This window comes from Haliotis rubra, unplaced genomic scaffold, assembly GCF_003918875.1.
Source record: "Haliotis rubra isolate DU_JTF1 unplaced genomic scaffold, ASM391887v1 Scf177, whole genome shotgun sequence".
In the NCBI taxonomy this organism is placed as follows: Eukaryota; Metazoa; Mollusca; class Gastropoda; order Lepetellida; family Haliotidae; genus Haliotis; species Haliotis rubra.
Window position 1 is genome coordinate 1,529,272 of NW_025765747.1, and position 23,123 is coordinate 1,552,394.

Sequence of the window (23,123 nt, forward strand, 5' to 3'; positions counted from 1 at the left end):
TCAGGTTGTTGAAGGTCTACTCAACTGTGGCCTTCAACTTCACTCACGACGGGCTTTGTGGCCTCGACTTTGCCACTCTTTTAAAAACCCTGGTGTCCATGATGAGTATATGTTTTGACGTATTGTATCCTTTTGTGGATGTCCTTTAGTTTTATAAAGACAGATACGAAAGACATCAAAATTTTAATTTCATATTAACCTGATTGAACTTGTTCTGTATCTTCAGGCCGCCTGTACTGTAACTCCACGTTTGATGGCTGGCTGTGCTTTGACTACACCCCGGCTGGGGAGACTGTCTACAAGCCGTGTCCGGTCAAGATCCAACCGGGTTTCAATCCTGAAGGTTTGTGTCTTTATTTTCCGCACTAATTTATATCCCAGCTATACGACGGTGGCCTTTCAGAAGTTAGCTGGAGCAGACAATCTGATGATTTGTATTAGTCATGATCCACACAATCAACCGACGTTCACAGTCCATTTAGTCGTGTTGTACGTCAGCATGGGTTGCCGGGGGCCCATTGTAACCTGCACTCCCTAGATATGTCATCACTGTGAGCGATAATACCACCCACAAGATGGTTCAAGGTCACAGAAGGTAGCTACCATCGAGCAAAGCCAACATGCCCTGTTCACTACCACTCGCTCGATTGATGAAACGTGAGTGATTGAGTTTAGTTTTACTCTGCATTTAGCCATATTCCAGCAATATCTCGGCGGGGAGCCAGAAATTGGCTTGACACATTGTGCCCATGCAGGGAATCCAATCCGGGTGTTTGGTTGACGTGCAAACCCTTTAGCCACTTAGCTACGACACCGACCCTATTGATGAAAATAACTCTCTTTTCATATAGTCATTTTTCTAGTATTAAAGTCAGTCGATGGTCGAAAAATATATAGACTGGGGTATTATTCAATATTCTACACATTTTATAGCTAAATCCGAAGAGCATTGGTACAAATTTAGGTTGACGTGATCGTAATAGTTCACGTAATAGCATCAGCTACATGTTGCAGCCGCCGAGCATGTGTGTATGATAACGAGGTATAGTTGGCATCTGGTATAACTACCATGTCTCGTTATCTGACACAAATGAACCACATGTACATTATAGTGCCCATGCATGCTGAATCGGAAATGAAGGATAATACTACCTAATGGGCATCAACGGCCTGTATGTGGGCTTAACTACAGATAGCTCTCCTTCCAGTTGTACTGTGTGTACTATAGGTTGCGTGGTCTTCGACGTCATCATACTTATGTCATACAAGAAGATTTAACTGTATTCACACACTGGATTGATAACCTGTGGCAACACCGACATTAGACACACACACGCACACATACACGCACGCACACACACAAAGGAGATCTTGCCTCCTAAGGGACCGTACACAATTTATGGCTAGTGTGTGTGTGTGTGTGTGTGTGTGGTGTGTGCGTGTGATGATGATTTTAAGGGGGGTCACCCATTTTGTTCTGTGGAGCTAGGGGGGTCAGCAATTTTGTACACACATACTAGGGGGGTTCAGCAATTTTGTACATAAATATATGTTCAAAATTATGCTTAGAAATTATGGGAAGGGGAGGGGGGTAATTCATTTTGTACATGACATGCAGGGGTCACTTATTTTGTACATACATTTTATAGGACATTTCACTACGCGCGGCCTCGATAAATGGGTGCCGGTGAGTTGAATTGGAAGGACTCGATATACGAACAAAATATTCCGTAAAATATCGTACGGAGGACACCGTGAATGCGTGGCGTGGAGAAATCAGAACGACGTGCCAGGCTAACCATGGCTCTTCAACAGCAGCGCATAAAACGCAGGCCATTTACGTCGATGCGGCAACACTCATCGGGGCATCTGAACGACATGACCATCGATGAAACGTTTTCCGGCAAACGTCATCACAGTGATCGGGATCAATCAATGGCTGTATAATGAACAAATTGGTATCGGACTGAACAGGCATTCTGGATGGGATGGAATTAACATATCATTATAACGCACGATGCTGAACGTCATGGGGCCAAAAGCAGGAACGAACAGTTGGTAAAACATCATACCGAAACACTCTGGGCGACCAGCGCTATGAACAGATATCTCGGTCGATACAAACGAAGAATGAACATTTGGGCAATTCGGGTTTCAATGATGTGATTCCATCATTTCATTCAAAGTATACCAACGGCAATGCTGCCGGGCTGGATAGAATTATCATCGCGTTCGCTGGTTTGGGGTATCGTTGTATGCCAGCCGGACATTTTAGAGTGACATCTCAATTTCGTCAGATTTAATAAACCATCGCCGGTTGGGTTCGGTCATATTATGATCGCAACAAGACCATGAATTGAATAAAATTTCATATGATGATAAGCGCATGAACGGTGAACGTTTGGCAGGCGGAACGCTGAGGGACGTGGGGCAGACGGTACGGCGAGAATCGTACCGGCTGGCGTTGAGAACTCGATCAGAACCGGTTGGTTAATGGTACTCGCCGAAATTTGGGCCGTTTGTTTGGATAATGAACGTTGTTTCATTTTGCGGCTGCCGCCGGGGCGCTCATCTGTTCCAGAACGTTGACCGACCATGACCGGATTCAGACACGTGGCGCTGATCGGCTGGTGTTCGAATCGTAGATGGTTTTCAAAGATGATGATCACTTCGTTTGCCGCTTGTGATAATTCGTAAAATATAGGACATAGTGAACTGCATTAGCCGCGATGGCGGGAGATGAACGGATATGGTGAACGTTCGCCCTTCGAATGACGACTGGTGGATAGTGGAATGGAATGATTTGCGGTGCGTTGCAACTGTCCATGCGACAGGCATGTTTCCGCCATTGCAATATGGTGGTGGCGAACGTGCGGATGGTTCAATACAAATAGATGAATCAGATGGCAGCGGAATGACCATGGAAGGACGGATATGGACCACTGAACAACGAACAATTGATCGCCGAAATCGTGCAGGATGTTCGTCATCAATCGTCACCGGAATGGTTTCAATGATATTCGGTGTTGATCGCAACGGATTCGATCGTATAAATGACAAATTCAGTTGTTGCGGGTATGGTACACTGGGATACGCGAAAGTTGGATAATCCATTTCTTCGCATAATTTCGATGCGATATCACTATTCATTCGAAACGGCTCTCATTTACCGAATCATTCATGGGATGGATGGTTGATGACGATTTTCTTTCTTCGCTTCGATATGAGTCCGAAATCAGAACCAGATGATTCAATGGCTGTCTTGTTTGATTTCATCGCATGATCCATCTTCGATGGTTTCAATAATTGTTGAAGAACATCGCGATGCCGGAGCGAATAATCCGACCATCCGATAAATATAACGATGAAGAATGATTTCATGGGTACCATCATTCGGTGCGAAAAAGGTTCAATTATGGGTTCTTTACGTACGGTCATCGCCATCGCGATATGCATGGGTAATAAATTACCGCATTCCGGACATCTAATGATGGATGGTATGAGTGTCGATATTTTCAATTCGATCCATTCGACGGACGTAGAACATGGTCTGTTCGGCAAATACGGCATTGTGGATTTCTGCTATTAACGATCTTCGTAAAACGACCATTGATGATCGACATGGTGGCAGCGATGGCCATCAGAATCATTCGATTCATGGCATCGATATGGAGGCGCTGGTTTCGGCGTTGTTTCAACAACACTTCGTTCGATAATGAGGATCAATAATATCGCATGGCGGCGACGGATCCAGCTGCGAGCATCGGGGATGGCAGGTTGAACCAACATAACCATGAAACCATGAACATATGCAATAGAACTCAGGAGATGAAATGAAATGATTCATCGATAAATCGCCGGATAATTGGGCAATGACGGTCGTGGCAAGAACTGGCGCAACGTCATTAACAAAATATTGCTTATCTCGATCGCCCCTTGCACTAAGCATATGTTGAACATCGATAATAACATCACCGTATATATTATCGCCATATTATCGAACGCAACATCACTTCAATAGCTGGCGCATGTTCATCGCCGCCGCATGCGATCCACTCGCAGCTGGATACGTTGATTTGGCTATAGTCCGAATTTTAACCGGATGGCGCTTCATAGAGTTTCTTCCGGTTTCTTCGGCCTGATGAGAAAAATAAGAGCGAGCATTTCACCGTGAGCGTCCCCTAAAGTCCCCCATGAAATGAATTTGTATATTTCTGTGATGTAAACAAACACTGCGCTGAACAAGCCTTACAAATGTCAGGCCAGTCTGACCACTGTCGTCATGGGAACACAACCGAGCGAGTCGGTGTAACACATTTGTACAACAATATTGCAAGGTCATGGTTAAGAATAGGGACAGCCGTGAAGTGAACAATGTTCTGAAGCAAAAAGATACAAATATGCTTGATTTCACTGCGCATTATTGGTGGGGGATTCTAAAGGCAGGCCGCGTGTTATTCAAGACCACTGACAGATTCTACATACGTTGTATATAGCCTCGTCACGCCTTGTTTATTCTGATTGACAAGGTTCAGGCACATATTAAAAGCTCTGACACAATTGACAGACTTAAAACCTGTTCTCAGTATGATACTTATAATCTCGGCTGTAAATATTCTCGTGTAAATTATAGATCTGTACACAGCGCTTTGAGCATGCCCACTGATGTGGAATAGGCACACTATAAATATGCAATTATTATTATTATATTATGCTTGATACCCAGCGTTCTCACGCACTTGCACCTGAAACCAAGGTGCTCAGTACCCTAATATTTTGCTCTGGGTTTTTTTCTCCACGTTTACACTTGGTTAGAAAAATACCCATGAAGGACCGTGTTAGAATATTGAACTTCAATAACCCATGCCTGTCGTAAGAGGCCACTATCGGGATCGGGTGGTCAGGCTCGCTGACTTGGTTGACACATGTCATCGGTTCCCAACTGCGCAGATCGATGCGCATGCTGTTGATCACTGGATTGTTTGGTCCAGACTCGATTATTTATAGCTAAGATACATAGCGTTCACTAACATGAACGCTCATGTTGTTGAACGCTATGCATCTTAGCTAGATTATTTACAGACCGCCGCCATATAGCTGGACTATTGCTGAGTGCGGCGTAAATCTAAACTCACTCGCTCACTCAGATGGTTCGTAAACTACTTTCTATCATTTGCTAGACTATGCAAAGGGAGATAACGCGTGCCTCGCATTCCTCTATCTCTCGCACGAAAGAGTCTCGATCTAAGCTCGGATCGGATCGTAAGATCGGGACCGGCTACGATCGGCCTAAGATCGGTTAGTGGAACGGGTGTAACTTTTAGCTAAGGCGATTGTAAAATTGGCGTAACTTGCTAAGATTGATCTTAGATAAGATCGGTTAGTGGAACGGCACCCTGTGCTTGCTTCCGTCAGCGCGAAATACAGACCTCCAAATATACTTCAAATGAAATCATTTCAATATACTTCAAATGAAATAATTCCAATATGCTTCAAATGAAACTATTTCAATATACTTCAAATGAAATAATTCCAGAATACTTCAAATGAAATCATTTCTGTATACTCCAAATCAAATCATTTCAATATACTTAAAATGTAAATCATTTTGATTATGAAAACGTTGCGATAATGTGCTGACATAAACATTGCTCAATTAGGTCATGGCAAACAGTTTGACTACCGGGGTCAAAATCTGATATGAACGTTCATTACAAAATGTTTGTTAATTTCAGAGATATAATTTTTACAATACAAATTATGTTATTACCGTCAAAGACAAAACCTACAAAGCTACCAAATGCTCCTATAAGATATAAATCTGTGTTCAACAGTTGTCTGATCCCCAACGCATCCATTTCCATACCTTTAAATTATATCTCAAATCTGTCTCTTTATCACGCCAAATGATAAATATGTTAATAGTCCACATTATAACTAATCTGGTTATTTAGAATTAATAAGTTTAACATTCCCAACTTGTAACCTATGTGGATGTTTCTAACGAATAGGGTTAAAAGTCCCCGAGCGGAAGAATAGCTGCAGATAATTGATTATAAATCCAATTTCTCTCAACGCTTTAGAAAGAAATGGCTTTATCACGTTACAGTGATAAGAAATTTACAAACTAATCTTCATAAATATTCAATCACTCAAATGATTAATTTAATTGATATTATTTCTAGATATTGAGTTAATACAGGTCACATTTTTCTCTTGTATAATTGACACAGTGGTTGGTGTATTTCGTACTCCATCAATCTCCACTGTAACCTAATTTCTGTATCTGTAAACGTTGCGGGTCAAACACTGAAACACCAGCAACATCCACTCGTTAGTTGTCGTGACGGGGTAATTACCTTGGAGATTGTCTCTTTCCTTTGAGAAACATTTTGTAAATGACCTATTAGGTTCCTGTTGATGGTCCTGTGGAGAGATTACATTTCTTTGGCTTAGAAAACGGTGGTGAGGAAACGAGGTGCTAATTCTAGTCGGATTACAATGGTGCATTGCAGCCGTGTAGAGTTAAAGAGTTTTCATGACAGCAATAGTAGATGCGGATAGAAACACGCTACCTGTACACACATACAGAAACAACACACTACCTGTACACACGTACAGAAACAACACGCTACCTGTACATACGTACACAAACAACACGCTACCTGTACACACGTACAGAAACACTACGCTACCTGTACACACGTACAGAAACAACACGCTACCTGTATACACGTACAGAAACAACAGGCGATCTGGTACACACGTACACAAACAACCTGCGATCTGGTACATACGTATAGAAACAACACACAATCTGGTACAAACGTACAGAAACAACACGCGATCTGGTACATACGTACAGAAACAACACGCGATCTGTACACACGTACAGAAATAACACGCGATCTGGTACACACAGAAACAACACGCGATCTGGTACACACGTACAGAAACAACACGCGATTTGGTACACACGTACAGAAACAACACGCGATCTAGTACACACGTACAGAAACAACACGCGATCTGGTACACACGTACAGAAACAACACACAATCTCGTGCACAGTACAGAAACAACACACAATCTCGTGCACACGTACACAAACAACACGCGATCTGGTACACACGTACAGAAATAACACACAATCTGGTACACACGTACAGAAACAACACACAATCTAGTACAAACGTACAGAAACAACACAATCTCGTGCACACGTACACAAACAACACGCGATCTGGTACACACGTACAGAAACAACACACAATCTGGTACACACGTACAGAAACAACACACAATCTAGTACACACGTACAGAAACAACACACAATCTAGTACAAACGTACAGAAACAACACGCGATCTGGTACACACGTACAGAAACAACACACAATCTCGTGCACAGTACAGAAACAACACACAATCTCGTGCACACGTACACAAACAACACACAATCTGGTACACACATACAGAAACAAGACACAATCTCGTGCACACGTACAGAAACAACACGCGATCTGGTACACACGTACAGAAACAACAGACAGTCTGATACACACGTACAGAAACAACACACAGTCTGGTACAAACGTACAGAAACATCACGCAATCTGGTACAAACGTACAGAAACATCACACAATATGGTACAAACGTACAGAAACATCACACAATCTGGTACAATCAGGTACACACGTACAGAAACATCACACAATCTGGTACAAACGTACAGAAACATCACACAATCTCGTACACACGTACAGAAACATCACACAATCTGGTACACACGTACAGAAACATCACACAATCTGGTACACACGTACAGAAACATCACACAATCTGGTACACACGTACAGAAACAACACAATCTCGTGCACACGTACAGAAACATCACACAATCTGGCACACACGTACAGAAACATCACACAATCTGCCACACACGTACAGAAACAACAGACAATCTGGTACACACGTACAGAAACAACAGACAATCTGGTACACACGTACAGAAAAATCACGCTATCTGTACATACCTAGAGAAACATCATGCTACCTGTACATACCTAGAGAAACATCACGCTACCTGTATATACCTAGAGAAACATCACGCTACCTGTATATACCTAGAGAAACACCACGCTACCTGTATATACCTAGAGAAACATCACGCTACCTGTATATACCTAGAGAAACACCACGCTACCTGTTTATACCTAGAGAAACATCACGCTACCTGTATATACCTAGAGAAACATCACGCTACCTGTATATACCTAGAGAAACATCACGCTACCTGTATATACCTAGAGAAACACCACGCTACCTGTTTATACCTAGAGAAACATCACGCTACCTGTATATACCTAGAGAAACATCCGCTACCTGTATATACCTAGAGAAACATCATGCTACCTCTATATACCTAGCGAAACATCCCGCTACCTGTATATACCTAGAGAAACACCACGCTACCTGTATATGCCTGGAGAAACATCCCGCTACCTGTATATACCTAGCGAAACATCACACTACCTGTTTATACCTAGCGAAACATCCCGCTACCTGTTTATACCTTGAGAAAAATCACGCTACCTGTATATACCTAGAGAAACACCACACTACCTGTTTATACCTAGCGAAACATCACGCTACCTGTATATACCTAGAGAAACATCATGCTACCTGTATATACCTAGAGAAACATACCGCTACCTGTATACACCTAGAGAAACACCACGCTACCTGTATATGCCTAGAGAAACATCCCGCTACCTTTATATACCTAGAGAAACACCACGCTACCACTATATGCCAAGACAAACATGACGCTACCTGTATATACCTGGAGAAACACCACGCTACCTGTATATACATAGAGAAACATCACGCTACCTGTATATACCTAGAGAAACATCACGCTACCTGTATATACCTAGAGAAACATCAAGCTACCACTATATGCCAAGAAAAACATGACGCTACCTGTATATACCTGGAGAAACACCACGCTACCTGTATATACCTAGAGAAACATCCCGCTACCTGTATATACCTAGAGAAACACCACGCTACCTCTATATACATAGAGAAACACCACGCTACCTGTATATACCTAGAGAAACATCACGCTACCTGTATATACATAGAGAAACATCACGCTACCTGTATATACCTAGAGAAACATCACGCTACCTGTATATACCTAGAGAAACATCACGCTACCTGTATATACCTAGAGAAACATCCGCTACCTGTATATACCTAGAGAAACATCACGCTACCTCTATATACCTAGAGAAACACCACGCTACCTTTATATACCTAGAGAAACATCACGCTACCTGTATATACCTAGAGAAACACCACGCTACCTGTATATACCTAGAGAAACATCACGCTACCTGTATATACCTAGAGAAACACCACGTTGCCTGTATATACCTAGAGAAACATCACGCTACCTGTATATACCTAGAGAAACATCACGCTGCCTGTATATACCTAGAGAAACATCACGCTACCTGTATATACCTAGAGAAACATCACGCTACCTGTATATACCTGGAGAAACATCATGCTACCTGTATATACCTAGAGAAACATCACGCTACCTGTATATACCTAGAGAAACATACCGCTACCTTTATATACCTAGAGAAACATTACGCTACCTGTATATACCTAGAGAAACATCACGCTGCCTGTATATACCTAGAGAAACTACCTGTACCTGTATATACCTAGAGAAACATCATGCTACCTGTATGTACCTAGAGAAACATCACGCTACCTGTTTATACCTAGAGAAACACCACGCTACCTCTATATACCTAGAGAAACATCACGCTTTAACTTCAAGGAGATATGTAGGAGATAATCCTATTGTGTTTACATTTTGGAAGTGATTATAGTTGGTTGAACGCTGCTTAATGAAACAATTAGCAGCGTTCAACCGACTATAATCACTTCCAAAATGTAAACACAATAGGATTATCTCCATTCTTCCATGACATATGCACCATGAATAAAACGCGTTTTAAATATGCACTCATTACCCTTGCGTAGTGTTTTGACACTACGCGCAGTTAACTGGCTCTCAGAAGGGGTTATTGAAAATGTTTCACTTCTAATGTTTCAGTAGCAGCCAATCAAAAACGAACATACTTAAATGTCATTGTAGAATTATGTTTTACAGGCGAACATACTGATCTTTAGCAACCCGTGCTTGTCGAAAGAGATCTGGTTGACACATTGGTATCCCAGTTGCGTAGATCGATGCTCATGATGTCAGTCACGGGATTGTCTGGTGCAGACTCGATTATTCACAGACTGCCGTCATATAGATGGAATATGGCTGAATGCGGCATTAAACAACAAACACAAAGCATCATAAAACGGTACCATTGCCTAACGTAGACTATAACAAACACAAAGCATCATAAAACGGTACCATTGCCTGACGTAGACTATAACAAACACAAAGCATCATAAAACGGTACCATTGCCTGACGTAGACTATAACAAACACAAAGCATCATTAAACGGTACCATTGCCTAACTTAGACTAGAACAAACACAAAGCATCATAAAACGGTACCATTGCCTGACGTAGACTAGAACAAACATAAAGCATCATAAAACGGTACCATTGCCTGACGTAGACTATAACAAACACAAAGCATCATAAAACGGCACCATTGCCTGACGTAGACTATAACAAACACAAAGCATCATGAAACGGTACCATTGCCTAACGTAGACTATAACAAACACAAAGCATCATAAAACGGCACCATTGCCTGACGTAGACTATAACAAACACAAAGCATCATAAAACGGTACCATTGCCTGACGTAGACTATAACAAACACAAAGCATCATAAAACGGCACCATTGCCTGACGTAGACTATAACAAACACAAAGCATCATAAAACGGTACCATTGCCTAACGTAGACTATAACAAACACAAAGCATCATAAAACGGCACCATTGCCTGACGTAGACCATAACAAACACAAAGCATCATAAAACGGTACCATTGCCTGACGTAGACTATAACAAACACACACAAAGCATCATAAAACGGTACCATTGCCTGACGTAGACTATAACAAACACAAAGCATCATAAAACGGCACCATTGCCTAACGTAGACTATAACAAACACAAAGCATCATAAAACGGTACCATTGCCTAACTTAGACTAGAACAAACACAAAGCATCATAAAACGGTACCATTGCCTAACGTAGACTATAACAAACACAAAGCATCATAAAACGGTACCATTGCCTGACGTAGACTAGAACAAACACAAAGCATCATAAAACGGTACCATTGCCTAACGTAGACTATAACAAACACAAAGCATCATAAAACGGCACTATTGCCTAACGTAGACTATAACAAACACAAAACATCATAAAACGGTACCATTGCCTAACTTAGACTAGAACAAACACAAAGCATCATAAAACGGTACCATTGCCTAACGTAGACTATAACAAACGAAGCACACACGAAAGCCAAGGCTGTGCACACAATGTAAGATGTTCAAACTTTCATCTGAAAAATGTCAACTAAAGGGTTTCACGCCTTCGTACACAACAACAATGCATCCAACAATATAACGTCTAGACACGCCGATTATACACAATTAAACGACAGTTATGTAGGTACTTTTTAGTCGAGATTCAGACTTTAAGGTTGACGTTAATTCAATTGTCCTTTCCAAACGAGATACATCAAAGCTCTTATGTCCACTTTTGTCATAAGAGCAACACAAAGTAATGACGTCAAGGTGCTTGTATTCAGATCAGCTTGGAATCACAGCAGTTGCCATGGCAACGAGAGCACGAATTAGTGAATAACATTTTGGATTGATCACATACAAACTCGTAAATCCTCAGGAACAAGGCATGATTGGATGGATCCATTACGCCTGTAAATGTAAAAGTTTGTAAATACGGAAATCTTCAGAAATAAAGTTATGAAAGTTATTGGACATTTGATTGACAACAAGTTGTTTTCTTTCTTCGCTTGCACGTCCATCATGATCCAGTGCAAAACTCCGTGTTGAATTCTGTACTGGAAGTTGATTGGGTTAATAAGACGCTGTTATATTGGTGAGCTATTTTCAAAATGAGTAAAAATGCAATTTTTTCATTTGTTACCAAAATGAAATTTGTCAAGATCCCTGTTTTGACTTCAGTTGCAACTAAGAAAACTAGTTTCGGTTCAGAGTTGATGAAGTTCTGATGTTAGAACAACTCTAAATTTAAATGTGAATGTGTCTGTAGCAATAATAATGAATTATTATGTTTTCTGTGAAATTAATAATCACTGCTTTCATTTGCTAGCATTCGGACGTAAATACTGTATGGAGGACGGGAGATGGTACGTTCACCCTGACACTGGGGCGACGTGGACCGACTACAGGGCGTGTCCCCTTGGGCAGGTACGTTGTGCAGAGCACTTATAAGAATGTTCGTTCGTCACGCGTTCGGTGCCATATATGATTACAGGTGTGTAAATCAACTCTAACAACACTGTAGTTATGTTGTCTATGGATGAAAAATACTGCATACATTTCACGTTGAATAATAACCACAATAATCAACAATAATAATAACATTCCTCAACTTAATGTTTTATCTTAACAATACCCTTCGTATCATGATGTTACTGACATCCACTGTGACCACATCTGTCCGGTGATCCAGTGGTAGAGCGTCCGCCCGGACAACAAGTAGTCGGTACTTCTGTCACCGCTCGTTCTATACCAAATGGCGTCAAAACGATGGTACTTTGGGTTAGACTGTCGGGCGCTCCGCGTTAAGATGTAACACAAAGAATTGTCGTACATCGGATTCAGTATTCTGTATTTTGGTATTGGTATATACAGTCGAGCACCGTTATCTCGATATTCAAGGGAACAAGAAAAAAATCGCGTTATCCGAACTTCGAGACATCCGACCAGGGCATATTATCACATATCACTATGAAAGAAAACAAAACGCTTCTCAGTATGTTTTGATTCGAAACTATATTCCGTTATTAGTAGTGTTTATTCGTAACAGTGCGTACTTCCTAATTAGTTCCTTCTTAATTAATCCTAATTAAATAACAAAAAAGTGACACCTTCAACTAAATTAGCATTAATCAGTTTAGACAACCGCATCCCTTTGCTTCATGTGCACCGTATGTAAACGTATGGAAACAACCTCAGTTCAGAGGGATACTTGCCCATAATAGGTAGGTGAATATCGAGTTTCTTTGCAAATATCGAGTTAAAAGTGTAAGTTTGCTTGTTGGGACCATCAAATTATATCGAGATATCCAAAATATTGCGACATCCGTATCGTGTTAACAGAGCTTGAATAATGATAAATTATGGATGATTTTGCCGGGACCGAAATGTTATATCGAGACAACCGAGATATCGAGTTATCAGAGTTCGACACAGTGATGCTCGACTGTATGTTAACTCTTTCAACACCAGTCAACCAGAGGCATTTACTGCCATGACACCGAGTTCCCAGAGACTCTAAGGTCATAAATGAAGCCTATGTTTATGAAGGAAATTATAAGCTTGTAAAACGTTATTACTACTACATCTCATACACCATTTAAAAGATCTAATCCCACTGTTGATAAATATGAAGTTTATTTTTATAATACAATTCAAATAATACAACTACAACTAATAAATTTATTTTTTAATGAAAATGCAAGTTTACATTTATAATGTCCAGATAAACCACGAAAGAAGCAAAAACTATGGCGATTTGTTTTCCATTTGTGACATGTCATAACATGCCGGTGACTTTTTCTTTTATATTTTCATTTTTACGTAATCAGAAAATTATTATAAAAAGATTTCTTAAATAATATGTATGGTCGCCTATTTCCCGATATCAGTGGCTTTTCGCTCGGTAACATGACACAACAACGGAAAATACCTCCGTTTTCGAAGCTTCGTATGAATAACATGCGAGGCGAATCGTTTGATGTCGGGCATCGTTCGAAAGCTCTGAACATCAACACTATCACTGCACCCTTGCCGAGAGTATTTTCACAGTTGTAAGAAGCGATTTTATTGGATAAAGATTGGTTTCTAATGACGCTTTTTCGCCACAGTCTGCTATAAGGGTCGTGATTGGTCAAATCAGACACGTGACCTAAGGCAGCCAATTATATTACGGCAATGGACACCGTCCTCGTAACCGAAAACCTTTAGATTTAGACGAAAGTTTTGGGTAAAATAATGCTATTCTGAACATATTAAGCAAGAAATCGCTACCTATACGTAAATTATGGGATTTATTTGACGTATCGTGCTAGGTTATGACCTGTGACACAAATGCTTCATGCATATATTTTCGCATTAAACATCGTGTCCGAGCGTGAAGATTGAGGCGGCGAGAGCCGAGATGTCACTTGTCAGTGACTTGACTTGCATTACATGATCGCACAAAAAGATGGAAATAGTAATTTTATATGTACGTTTGACAACTTTTATGAATGCTGTTGTTGATTTTATTCATTAGTTTATTCAATTTATTTAATGATTTCCTCGAAACATCGTTACTTTGCTCTTTGACAATGTTATTGTGGACCCGCTGCCGAAGCATGTGTCCGAGAATCGTTGCTTTCAATAACATTGCGAAAAATAGTTTATAATTTTAATTCTGCCGATAATATATGATCAATGAAATTTAATAAGTGTTTTCAGACATTGTGAAATGTGATGGATTTAATATATGAATCATAAGTCAGGTAAGTTCCTAAAATTATGTCTTATTTTGACGTGACTACTGCCTGGCCGATTAATCGGCCTCCGGTGTCTGGGGACTCATAACGTTGTGGCCGCTTAAGCGGCCTGCGGTGTTGAATGGGTTACAGTGGGTATGATATCTCCACGGACTAGAACTATATAACCGCTTCACGTTAATAAGTTTATTAGCGCAGAAGAAAATACAACGCTATTATTCAATTAAATTTCATGACAGGTTAATTCCAAACGCATGGGCACATTTCAGCATGAACATCAAAGGTTTATTTCTAATTGTGAGTCACATCCCCACATCCAACCCCCAACCCATCTTACGTGTGGAAGTGAGTGAGTGAGTATGTATGGTTTTACGCGGCTTCCAGCAAAATTCCAGCAATATCACCACGGGAACACCAGAAATGGGCTTCACACTCTTACATGTGGAACAAGAAAAAGCTGATGTTGTATAATCTGCTAAAGCTGTCATGTAAAATTCAAAGTGTCGAAAACTATGTAAACATGCTACATCTACTCAATGATGTTGCCTGCCTTCTTGTCTGCGACGTTGTTTTTAATCAAATGCCATTTGATCTGAAGTAGCGTTCATAATTTCAACTGTGTATTTCGCTAGCTGTCATTGATACGTAAACACAACTCAAGTTAAAGCCTTTGGGGAACAGACAAATATCCGTCATCAAAATATTTTCTTTGATATTAAAATTTTACGATCTTTGCCTTTTAACACGATCCCCTGTCGAGGGATCTATTCTACGATGAAAACAATTAGACATACGACAGATCTAGACTGGAGAGCCGTGCAGTTTCACATCGCTTGTGGATAATATTCTCAAATGATGTGACACAAGATGCCACTTTTAAACTTTTAGTTACTTTCCAATCATGGAGCTCCATCTTATAGCAAATCGTGAGTGATTGAGTTTACATTTACGCCGCACTCAGCATTATTCCGGCTATATGGCGGCGGTGTGTAAGTAATCGAGTCTGGATCAGACAATCAACAGCATGAGCATCGATCTACGCACTTGGGAACCGATGACATGTGTCAGCCAAGTCAGCGATTCTGACCACGCGATTCCGTTAGTGGCCTCTTACAACAAGCATGGGTTACTGAAGACCAATTCTATCTCGGACCATCACGGGTTTTATAGCAAATAATAGTAATTTGTTTGTAACTTCTATAATATTAAAACATGAAATGGGTATTAGATGTTTAAGCAGCTGTTGTCACACATATTGGACCCTCCAGTTGTAATTGGATATATTGTCAACACACAAAAAGAATCTGATTGGACATTCGCCTGCCAGTCTGCGGATGTAATAATGTCATGCTGGATGATGTGTACTGGCATGAAAGTCCACCAACTGTTGCAATGTATGTCTTGATGTCACACACAATATATTACACAAAATGTGCATGTTTGTAGGTTCTGAAGTCGTGATGATATATTAGTTCTGACTGGCGGGGTGTGGCGGATTATAGGAGTTCAGCTGTACCTCAACAAGACTAATGCTAAATAAATAAATAAATAAATAAATAAATAAATAAATAAATAAATAAATAAATAAATAAATAAATAAATAAATAAATAAATAAATAAATAAATAAATAAATAAATAAATAAATAAATAAATAAATAAATAAATAAATAAATAAATAAATAAAATTGGTTGTAACAAAAAAGCCTAGCATTGCAAGGAGAGCTAGGCTGTAGGGAAAATAAAATGGTTCAGGGACTGTGAGACAGACTATTCCTCGACAGTCGGTCATGTCGTTGGGAAGTCAATTCAGCTCGTAAAATGCCGGTTTTGGCACATGCCACTCAGTGAGAGACACAGTTGACAATGCTTAATAGTGATTGAACTTAGCTTTATGCCGCTTTTAACAATATTCCATCAGTATCAGGACGGGGGACGCCAGAAATGGGCTTCACAGATTGTACCCATGTGGAGAATCGAACCCGGGTCTTCGGCGTGACGATCAAACGTTTAACCATTAGGCTACCCCACCGCCCGACAATGCTTAATAAGATATGTACATGTAGTATAAGTTCTTCTGCAATAGGAGTATATACGTATGGCTAAAGACTTTCCCACTGAAACGCCAGCAAGATGGCTCCCCAAACGCCCGTCAGACAGCAAACTCCCATACCTTAACATGCACGCTAGACAGTCGAAGCGATAACGCTATTTGGTACCGCTGCACCCCATTATAGCCTACTCTAAAAAGCAGCCTTAAACTAATATCACGTCTTATTTGATACTGTAGGATTCATGTGAATATTTGTCTGTTTTTCAGAATGAACTTAGTGTGATAATGCTCTACATCTCGGGTTATGCAGCCTCCCTTATCCTCTGCCTCATCAGCATTGTCGTCTTCAACCTGTTCAGGTGAGCTTCAGCTTGACTCGACTATATGTCACTGTAACCCCTCTGTTATCGGCATTGTTGTCTTCAACATGTTCAGGTGAGCTTCAGCCTGACTCGAATATACGTTACTGTAACACCTCTGCTATCGACACTGTTGTCTTCAATATGTTCAGGTGAGCTTCAGCTTGATTCGAATATATGTTACTGTAACCCCTCTGAACCGTGAAGATCCGGGGTAGAATAGGTCTTCAGCAACCAATGCTTGCCACAAAAGGCGACTATGCTTGTCGTAAGAGGCGACTAACGGGATCGGGTGGTCAGGCTCACTGACTTGGTTGACACATTTCATCGGTTCCCAATTGCGTAGATCGATGCTCATGCTGTTGACCACTGGGTTGTTTGGTCCAGACTCGATTATTTACCGACCGCCACCATATAGCTGGAATATTGCTGAGTGAGGCGTAAAACTAAACTCACTCACTCACTTTAACCCCTCTGTTATCGGCATTGTTGTCTTCAACATGTTCAGGTGAGCTTCAGCTTGACTCGAATATATGTTACTGTAACACCTTTGTTATCGACATTGCCGTTTTCAGCCTGATCAGGTGAGCTTCAGCTTGCCTCGAATATATGTTACTGTAACCCCTCCGTTCACTGATATATTATAGATTGTAGGGTTACAATAAGGGAAATACGCTCTTGTTGTACACGAATACACATAGGGCATTTCAAATAATTTCTCCAAGGAATAAGCAGAAATTGTTGTTTATCATCTAACGCATTTTATAAATATTCAGAAACAAACGAATAATTATTTCCGAAAGGTTTCTTAGTTGCCTTATTGCTAGATACATTTGGTTTATCATTAGTTAGGGGCTGTGTATCACGTACATCTAAGATCAATATTAATATACATCACGCCGCGCAGTTACGATGTAAGGAGCTGTAATTGGAACGAGCATCTAGATCAGAAGTCGGTAACATATATGTTGCCATATCAGCGTTGTTGTTTGGGAAATCGAAATTCATGAAACGTTATTGACGAAAACCATTCCAGTGTTAAACATGTGTAGTTAGATCCTGATAGAATTAAAGTAATGACGTCTCGTACCGAAATTCCTGTGCTCGATAACGTACCATTTTGCATTTCACATTCGTAAATAGAAGCGACAAAACTCTTTCGACATCCATAACAAATCTCTCTTGTAAGCAAGGTCGTTTGTTCAATTCGCTAGCAAGTATTGCAAAGTTGCAGGAGCGCTGGGTTATCCTTATGGTAAAAGCGTTCGCTCATCACGTCGAAGACCACGGTTCGATTCCCCACATGAGTACAAGTTAAAGCACATTTCTGGTGTCCTCCGTCGTGATATTGCTGGAAATTTGCTAAAACGTTACTTTTTCACATCGTTGTAACGATAGGCACAAGGTCCCCAGATTCCAGCATCCACCGACTCTCAACCCAAGTATCAACACAACCAGTGCCTATGTCCCTGTCTTCACCAACGAAATGACCGTCTGTGCCCAATCTACTTGGGTCTCCCCGCCAACCTTGTGACACCAGTAAATGATATGGCTGACACAATGCCGGTGCGACGTAAAACTTCAACTCAACTAAACTGTGACACCCAACGACGAAACCCATCAACTCACTCCCAAATGTTCCATCTTTCCAGACAGCTGAAGTGCAACCGAGTGACCCTCCACCAGCATCTGTTTGTGTCCTACATCCTGACTGGGCTGTTGTGGATCCTCTACTACACCGAGGTGGCCATGAAACATGACGTCATCCGAGAAAACCCGGTAAGTCAACCTACCGAGTCCACCATTAGACCAGAAAGCCATTTTGACCTCTAATGTCCACACTCAACAAACAGTGCACAAATATCTCAGGACATTCCATCAGACGTCATGAAAGAAGGACCTTGTGCGACCAATGAATAGTAATAGGAAGTCGACATTAGCCAACCAGAAGCAACTTTATGTCACTAGTTTTAACCAGGCAACTGCCAATCTAGAAATTCAAAAATATTTCGACAAACCAAAGCTTTGACGACTAAACTGAAATTCTAATATTTAATGGATTGCCCTGAGTGTACAGTCGTACATCCCACGGGCTGGGGAAAGACCCTTCCGTTTCCAGTGTGTCTCCCTTCAAAGCTGGAAACAGACGCTCGCTACATGATTATATACGGTGTGTGATTGTTATCCTTTGATAAATTCACAACAGATATAACATTTCTAATTTAGTAAGAATTTCGCGGAGTCATGTGATTACTATCAACATGAATTGCATGTACTTTACAAAATGTGATTACTAAATTTGAAAGGGGTTAGAACTGGTTTGTCGCAACAGGAATCTCATGGGATCAGTTGGTGAGGTTCGGTAACGTGGTTGGTACATGTCATCGTATACCAATTGCGTAGATCGATGTACATGACATCAGTCACTAGATTGTCTGGGCCAGACTCGATCATTACAGACCGCCGTCATATAGCTGGGATATTGCTGATTGAGGCGTTCAACAACAAGAGAAACAACAACTCAATTTGACTCTAGTAAATGTATATCAAAAGTCAAATTTAACAGTAAGCATTATATAGTTATAATTGATTACTTGGATGAACAAAACAGTCGCTGATGTAGTTAAATACACACATGTCCTGGCAGCCAGGATATACTGGTGCCCTTATTGACTGTATTAGGACGTCTAAAAGCTGTTCACATTCACAGTGTTAATGCAATTCACTCTCATCACTCAAAACAGCACAGAAATGCATGACAAATGTGGAAATGTTGAATCTGTTACATGCTTGACATCATTAGGCGTCGACCTCAGTTTAACACAATTACAATACAAATCTTCAAAGGGAGGGAAATTCCCCAAACACAGGATGAGGTACAAAAACGTGATCACGTTAATTTTCTCTCAGAAAGTATTTGGCAAGGAAAGAAACCTAAGTCACACATAGTTAACTTTAAGCTTTCTAGTCTTCGAATAATCACACATTTGTTTCTTAATGGCATGGGAAGATGTCTCCTGCGTCCACATACGTTAAGGGAACCTTTAAATGCTCCATTAATATTCCCTACGGTCAATAATGTTTACATTGCTTCATTTATGACATTTCCCGACGGGAACTGTAGTCTCTATGAATACAGGCGTCTACTTCGTTTGTTAGTCCCTGGTCACTAGTGTTTCACGATGGTATTCTACTGGCATACGTACATGCTTCATTCCTCCAGTTCTATATACATTGTATATGTGAAACCTCATTCTCCACATTTAATCTTAAGTTTGATAGGTATTTCGCATTATTGCGACTTAGAGAAATATAAGCCAGAACAAATATAATTAATCTCATGAAATCTCTGCTAAAAGCAATTTCTACGATCCCGACCAAATCCTGAGAAGGTGCTGATGAATTCAAAATAACCTGTTCAATTTTGAATAAACACGAGTGAGTAGAGATCGGTAAAATCAACAACAAATCATAACACCTATTTGCCCACAGCTTCAGGAAACCCATAGGAGATATAGTATGACCAGAAACTATTGAGAATTTTAGGAATATGTTTAATTGGATTTCTAGTATAAACAACCTTGACCAGCTATCAAGTGTTTGGTTTCATTCAAGAGAGACAACTCCGCTAATCCTTTTTCATTACTTTGTGAAGAGTTATCCCCCTTTGTTTACTTGCTAGCAGACGACATTTTCAGTGATCCTCAGTATGGATGATTTAGAGAAGAGGAAGTTGATTTTAGAGAATTATATCGAGGACATCAGATCAGCTAAAGTGATTTCAAGTAGAACAGGCATCCCTTCGTCCACTGTTTATCGTGTTTTGAAAAATATTGCAAATTGATATGGCATTGAGCACCAGGGAGGCGCAGGTAGGCCCAGGAAATTGACTGTCGGTGACAGGAGGCGGCTTGGTATTCTTGTTTCTAAAAACAAACGAAGGAGTTTAGAAAAGTTAAGGCTGGATATGATTGATAGAGGAACTGTGGCTGTCTGTAAGGAGACAATTAGAACTGAGCTGCATGCAATGGGTTGGCAGAAAAGTCGAGGAATTCCATCACCGATCGGAGCGAAGGTTGAACTGGTGCTTGCAGCTTAGAAATTTTAACTGGGACAATGTGATTTTCTCAGATGAAAGTTCTGTGTGGCTGTTTCCTAATACACTGAAATTCTGGACCAAACAAACTGAAAAACCTTTGTATCAGCGCCCGAAGTACAGTCCGAAATTTAACGTGTGGGGTGGCATATCTGTGTTAGGGGCAACGCCCCTCTGTGTATTTGAAGGGAATATGAACAGTGAGCGGTACACAGATATTCTCGAGGGACATTTACTTCCATGTGCTCACGTGTTCTATGGAAATGTTTTGATTTTCCAAAAGGACAACGACCCAAAACATCGTTCAAAGCATTTACAGGCCTGGTTTCGGACCCAAATATGACATTATTAGATCGGCCAAGCTATAGCCCTGACCTAAATCCAATAGAAAATGTTTGGGGACTTATGAAGAAGAGTGTCAATAAGAACAATGTGACAAATATTGCTGAAATGAAAGAAGAGGTGGTCCGACATTGGGACAGCATGGACCACGACTTTCTAACTTCTTTGATCAGTAGTATGCCCCGCCGCATTGAAGCCTGCATTGCTGCCCATGGTGACTTGACAAAATACTAACTGTTCACCTGTCTTTGAATCTGGAGTTATGTTCTGCTAATATTCACATTTAATACGTGAGTAATGCGTGAAAACAATAAAAAATTTACAATCTTTAAATTCTCAATAATTTCTGATTGTACTGTGAGGAAAACGAAATATGACACATGTTCGTAAACAGATGCTGTGCACACACGCAATCGTATTAAATTCAATATAAGACATTGAAATGTCATTGAAAGGGATTTTAAAAGCAGGATTGTGCAAATTGTGATGATCATGTCAAAGGCAATAAAAGGTGAAACGTCAGCCAACATTTTTTTCATAGCTGGCCAATACGTTGCAGGAAGAATGGAGGAGGACTCCACAGAACTCCGTAGATTTATTCAGTTTGTGCGAGGTGTAGAACAGTGGCATCATCACAGGTTAACAGGTCTTGTCACGGGGCAATCAGTCAATATCATCGTGTTTGAAGATCATGTGACTATCACCACTAGCTAGTTACATGCTTGTATCAGTTAAATGATATGAAATATGCACATTTAACTGAGCACAGTGAAATGTTCAAAGATAGACAGTACGTTTCTTAAACTTAAACTTTCTTTGTACAAAGATTGCATTTGTATTTGTCATCCTACCTTTTTCGCTAAATATCGAACGCCAAGGACACAAATTAACAAAATGTCTATTGCTCTGTGTGGTGCATTTTCCTTGTAAAATGTAAGGTGTTGAACAAGCAGCAGAAATGTAGTAGCTGAACGTCAAGAGGCGTTCCTTTTTGTGAAATTGGAAGTTGAGTTTTGGATGAACAGAATATATGTACATGAACGTCACCTGTAATGGCTGTGTGCTACCTTCCAGGTGTGGTGTCGAGTGTTACACGTGCTCACACAGTATATAACAACCTGTAACTACGTCTGGATGCTCTGCGAGGGCTTCTACCTTCACACGCTCATCGCCCTCGCCTTCACCAAGGAGAAGAAACTGCTGTGGATCTGCATCATATTTGGCTGGGGTAAGTCACATATTGAGTGAGTGAGTGAGTGAGTGAGTGAGTGAGTGAGTGAGTGAGTGAGTGAGTGAGTTTAACGCTGTGTTGATCAGTATTCCAGTTTTTCACGGCGTTTCAGCTTATTATGAGAGGGAAAGTCCGAAACGATTTGGAGTTTGGAGTCCAAGTCCAAGTCAAAGATGTTTATTGTACAAAAGGCCTCCGGCCCATATACATTGGAGTTATACATATACATTATACATATGGTGCAATAAGTAGTAATTAGTGATCCAAAC

General features: G+C 40.6%; 1 protein-coding gene across 5 annotated transcripts in view; it reads left to right on the forward strand.

Annotated features, from left to right (window-relative positions):
- The window catches only part of LOC124273155 (calcitonin receptor-like), a 188,533-nt gene that overhangs the window by 145,860 nt on the left and 19,550 nt on the right, over positions 1-23,123 (forward strand). For all 5 annotated transcript variants that reach the window (XM_046708374.1, XM_046708371.1, XM_046708377.1 and 2 more), the window contains 5 exons: positions 227-343; positions 12,363-12,460; positions 17,094-17,185; positions 18,838-18,964; positions 22,698-22,851. In XM_046708374.1, the coding sequence (XP_046564330.1) occupies positions 227-343; positions 12,363-12,460; positions 17,094-17,185; positions 18,838-18,964; positions 22,698-22,851 (588 nt within the window). The remainder of the gene's footprint in view (positions 1-226; positions 344-12,362; positions 12,461-17,093; positions 17,186-18,837; positions 18,965-22,697; positions 22,852-23,123) is intronic.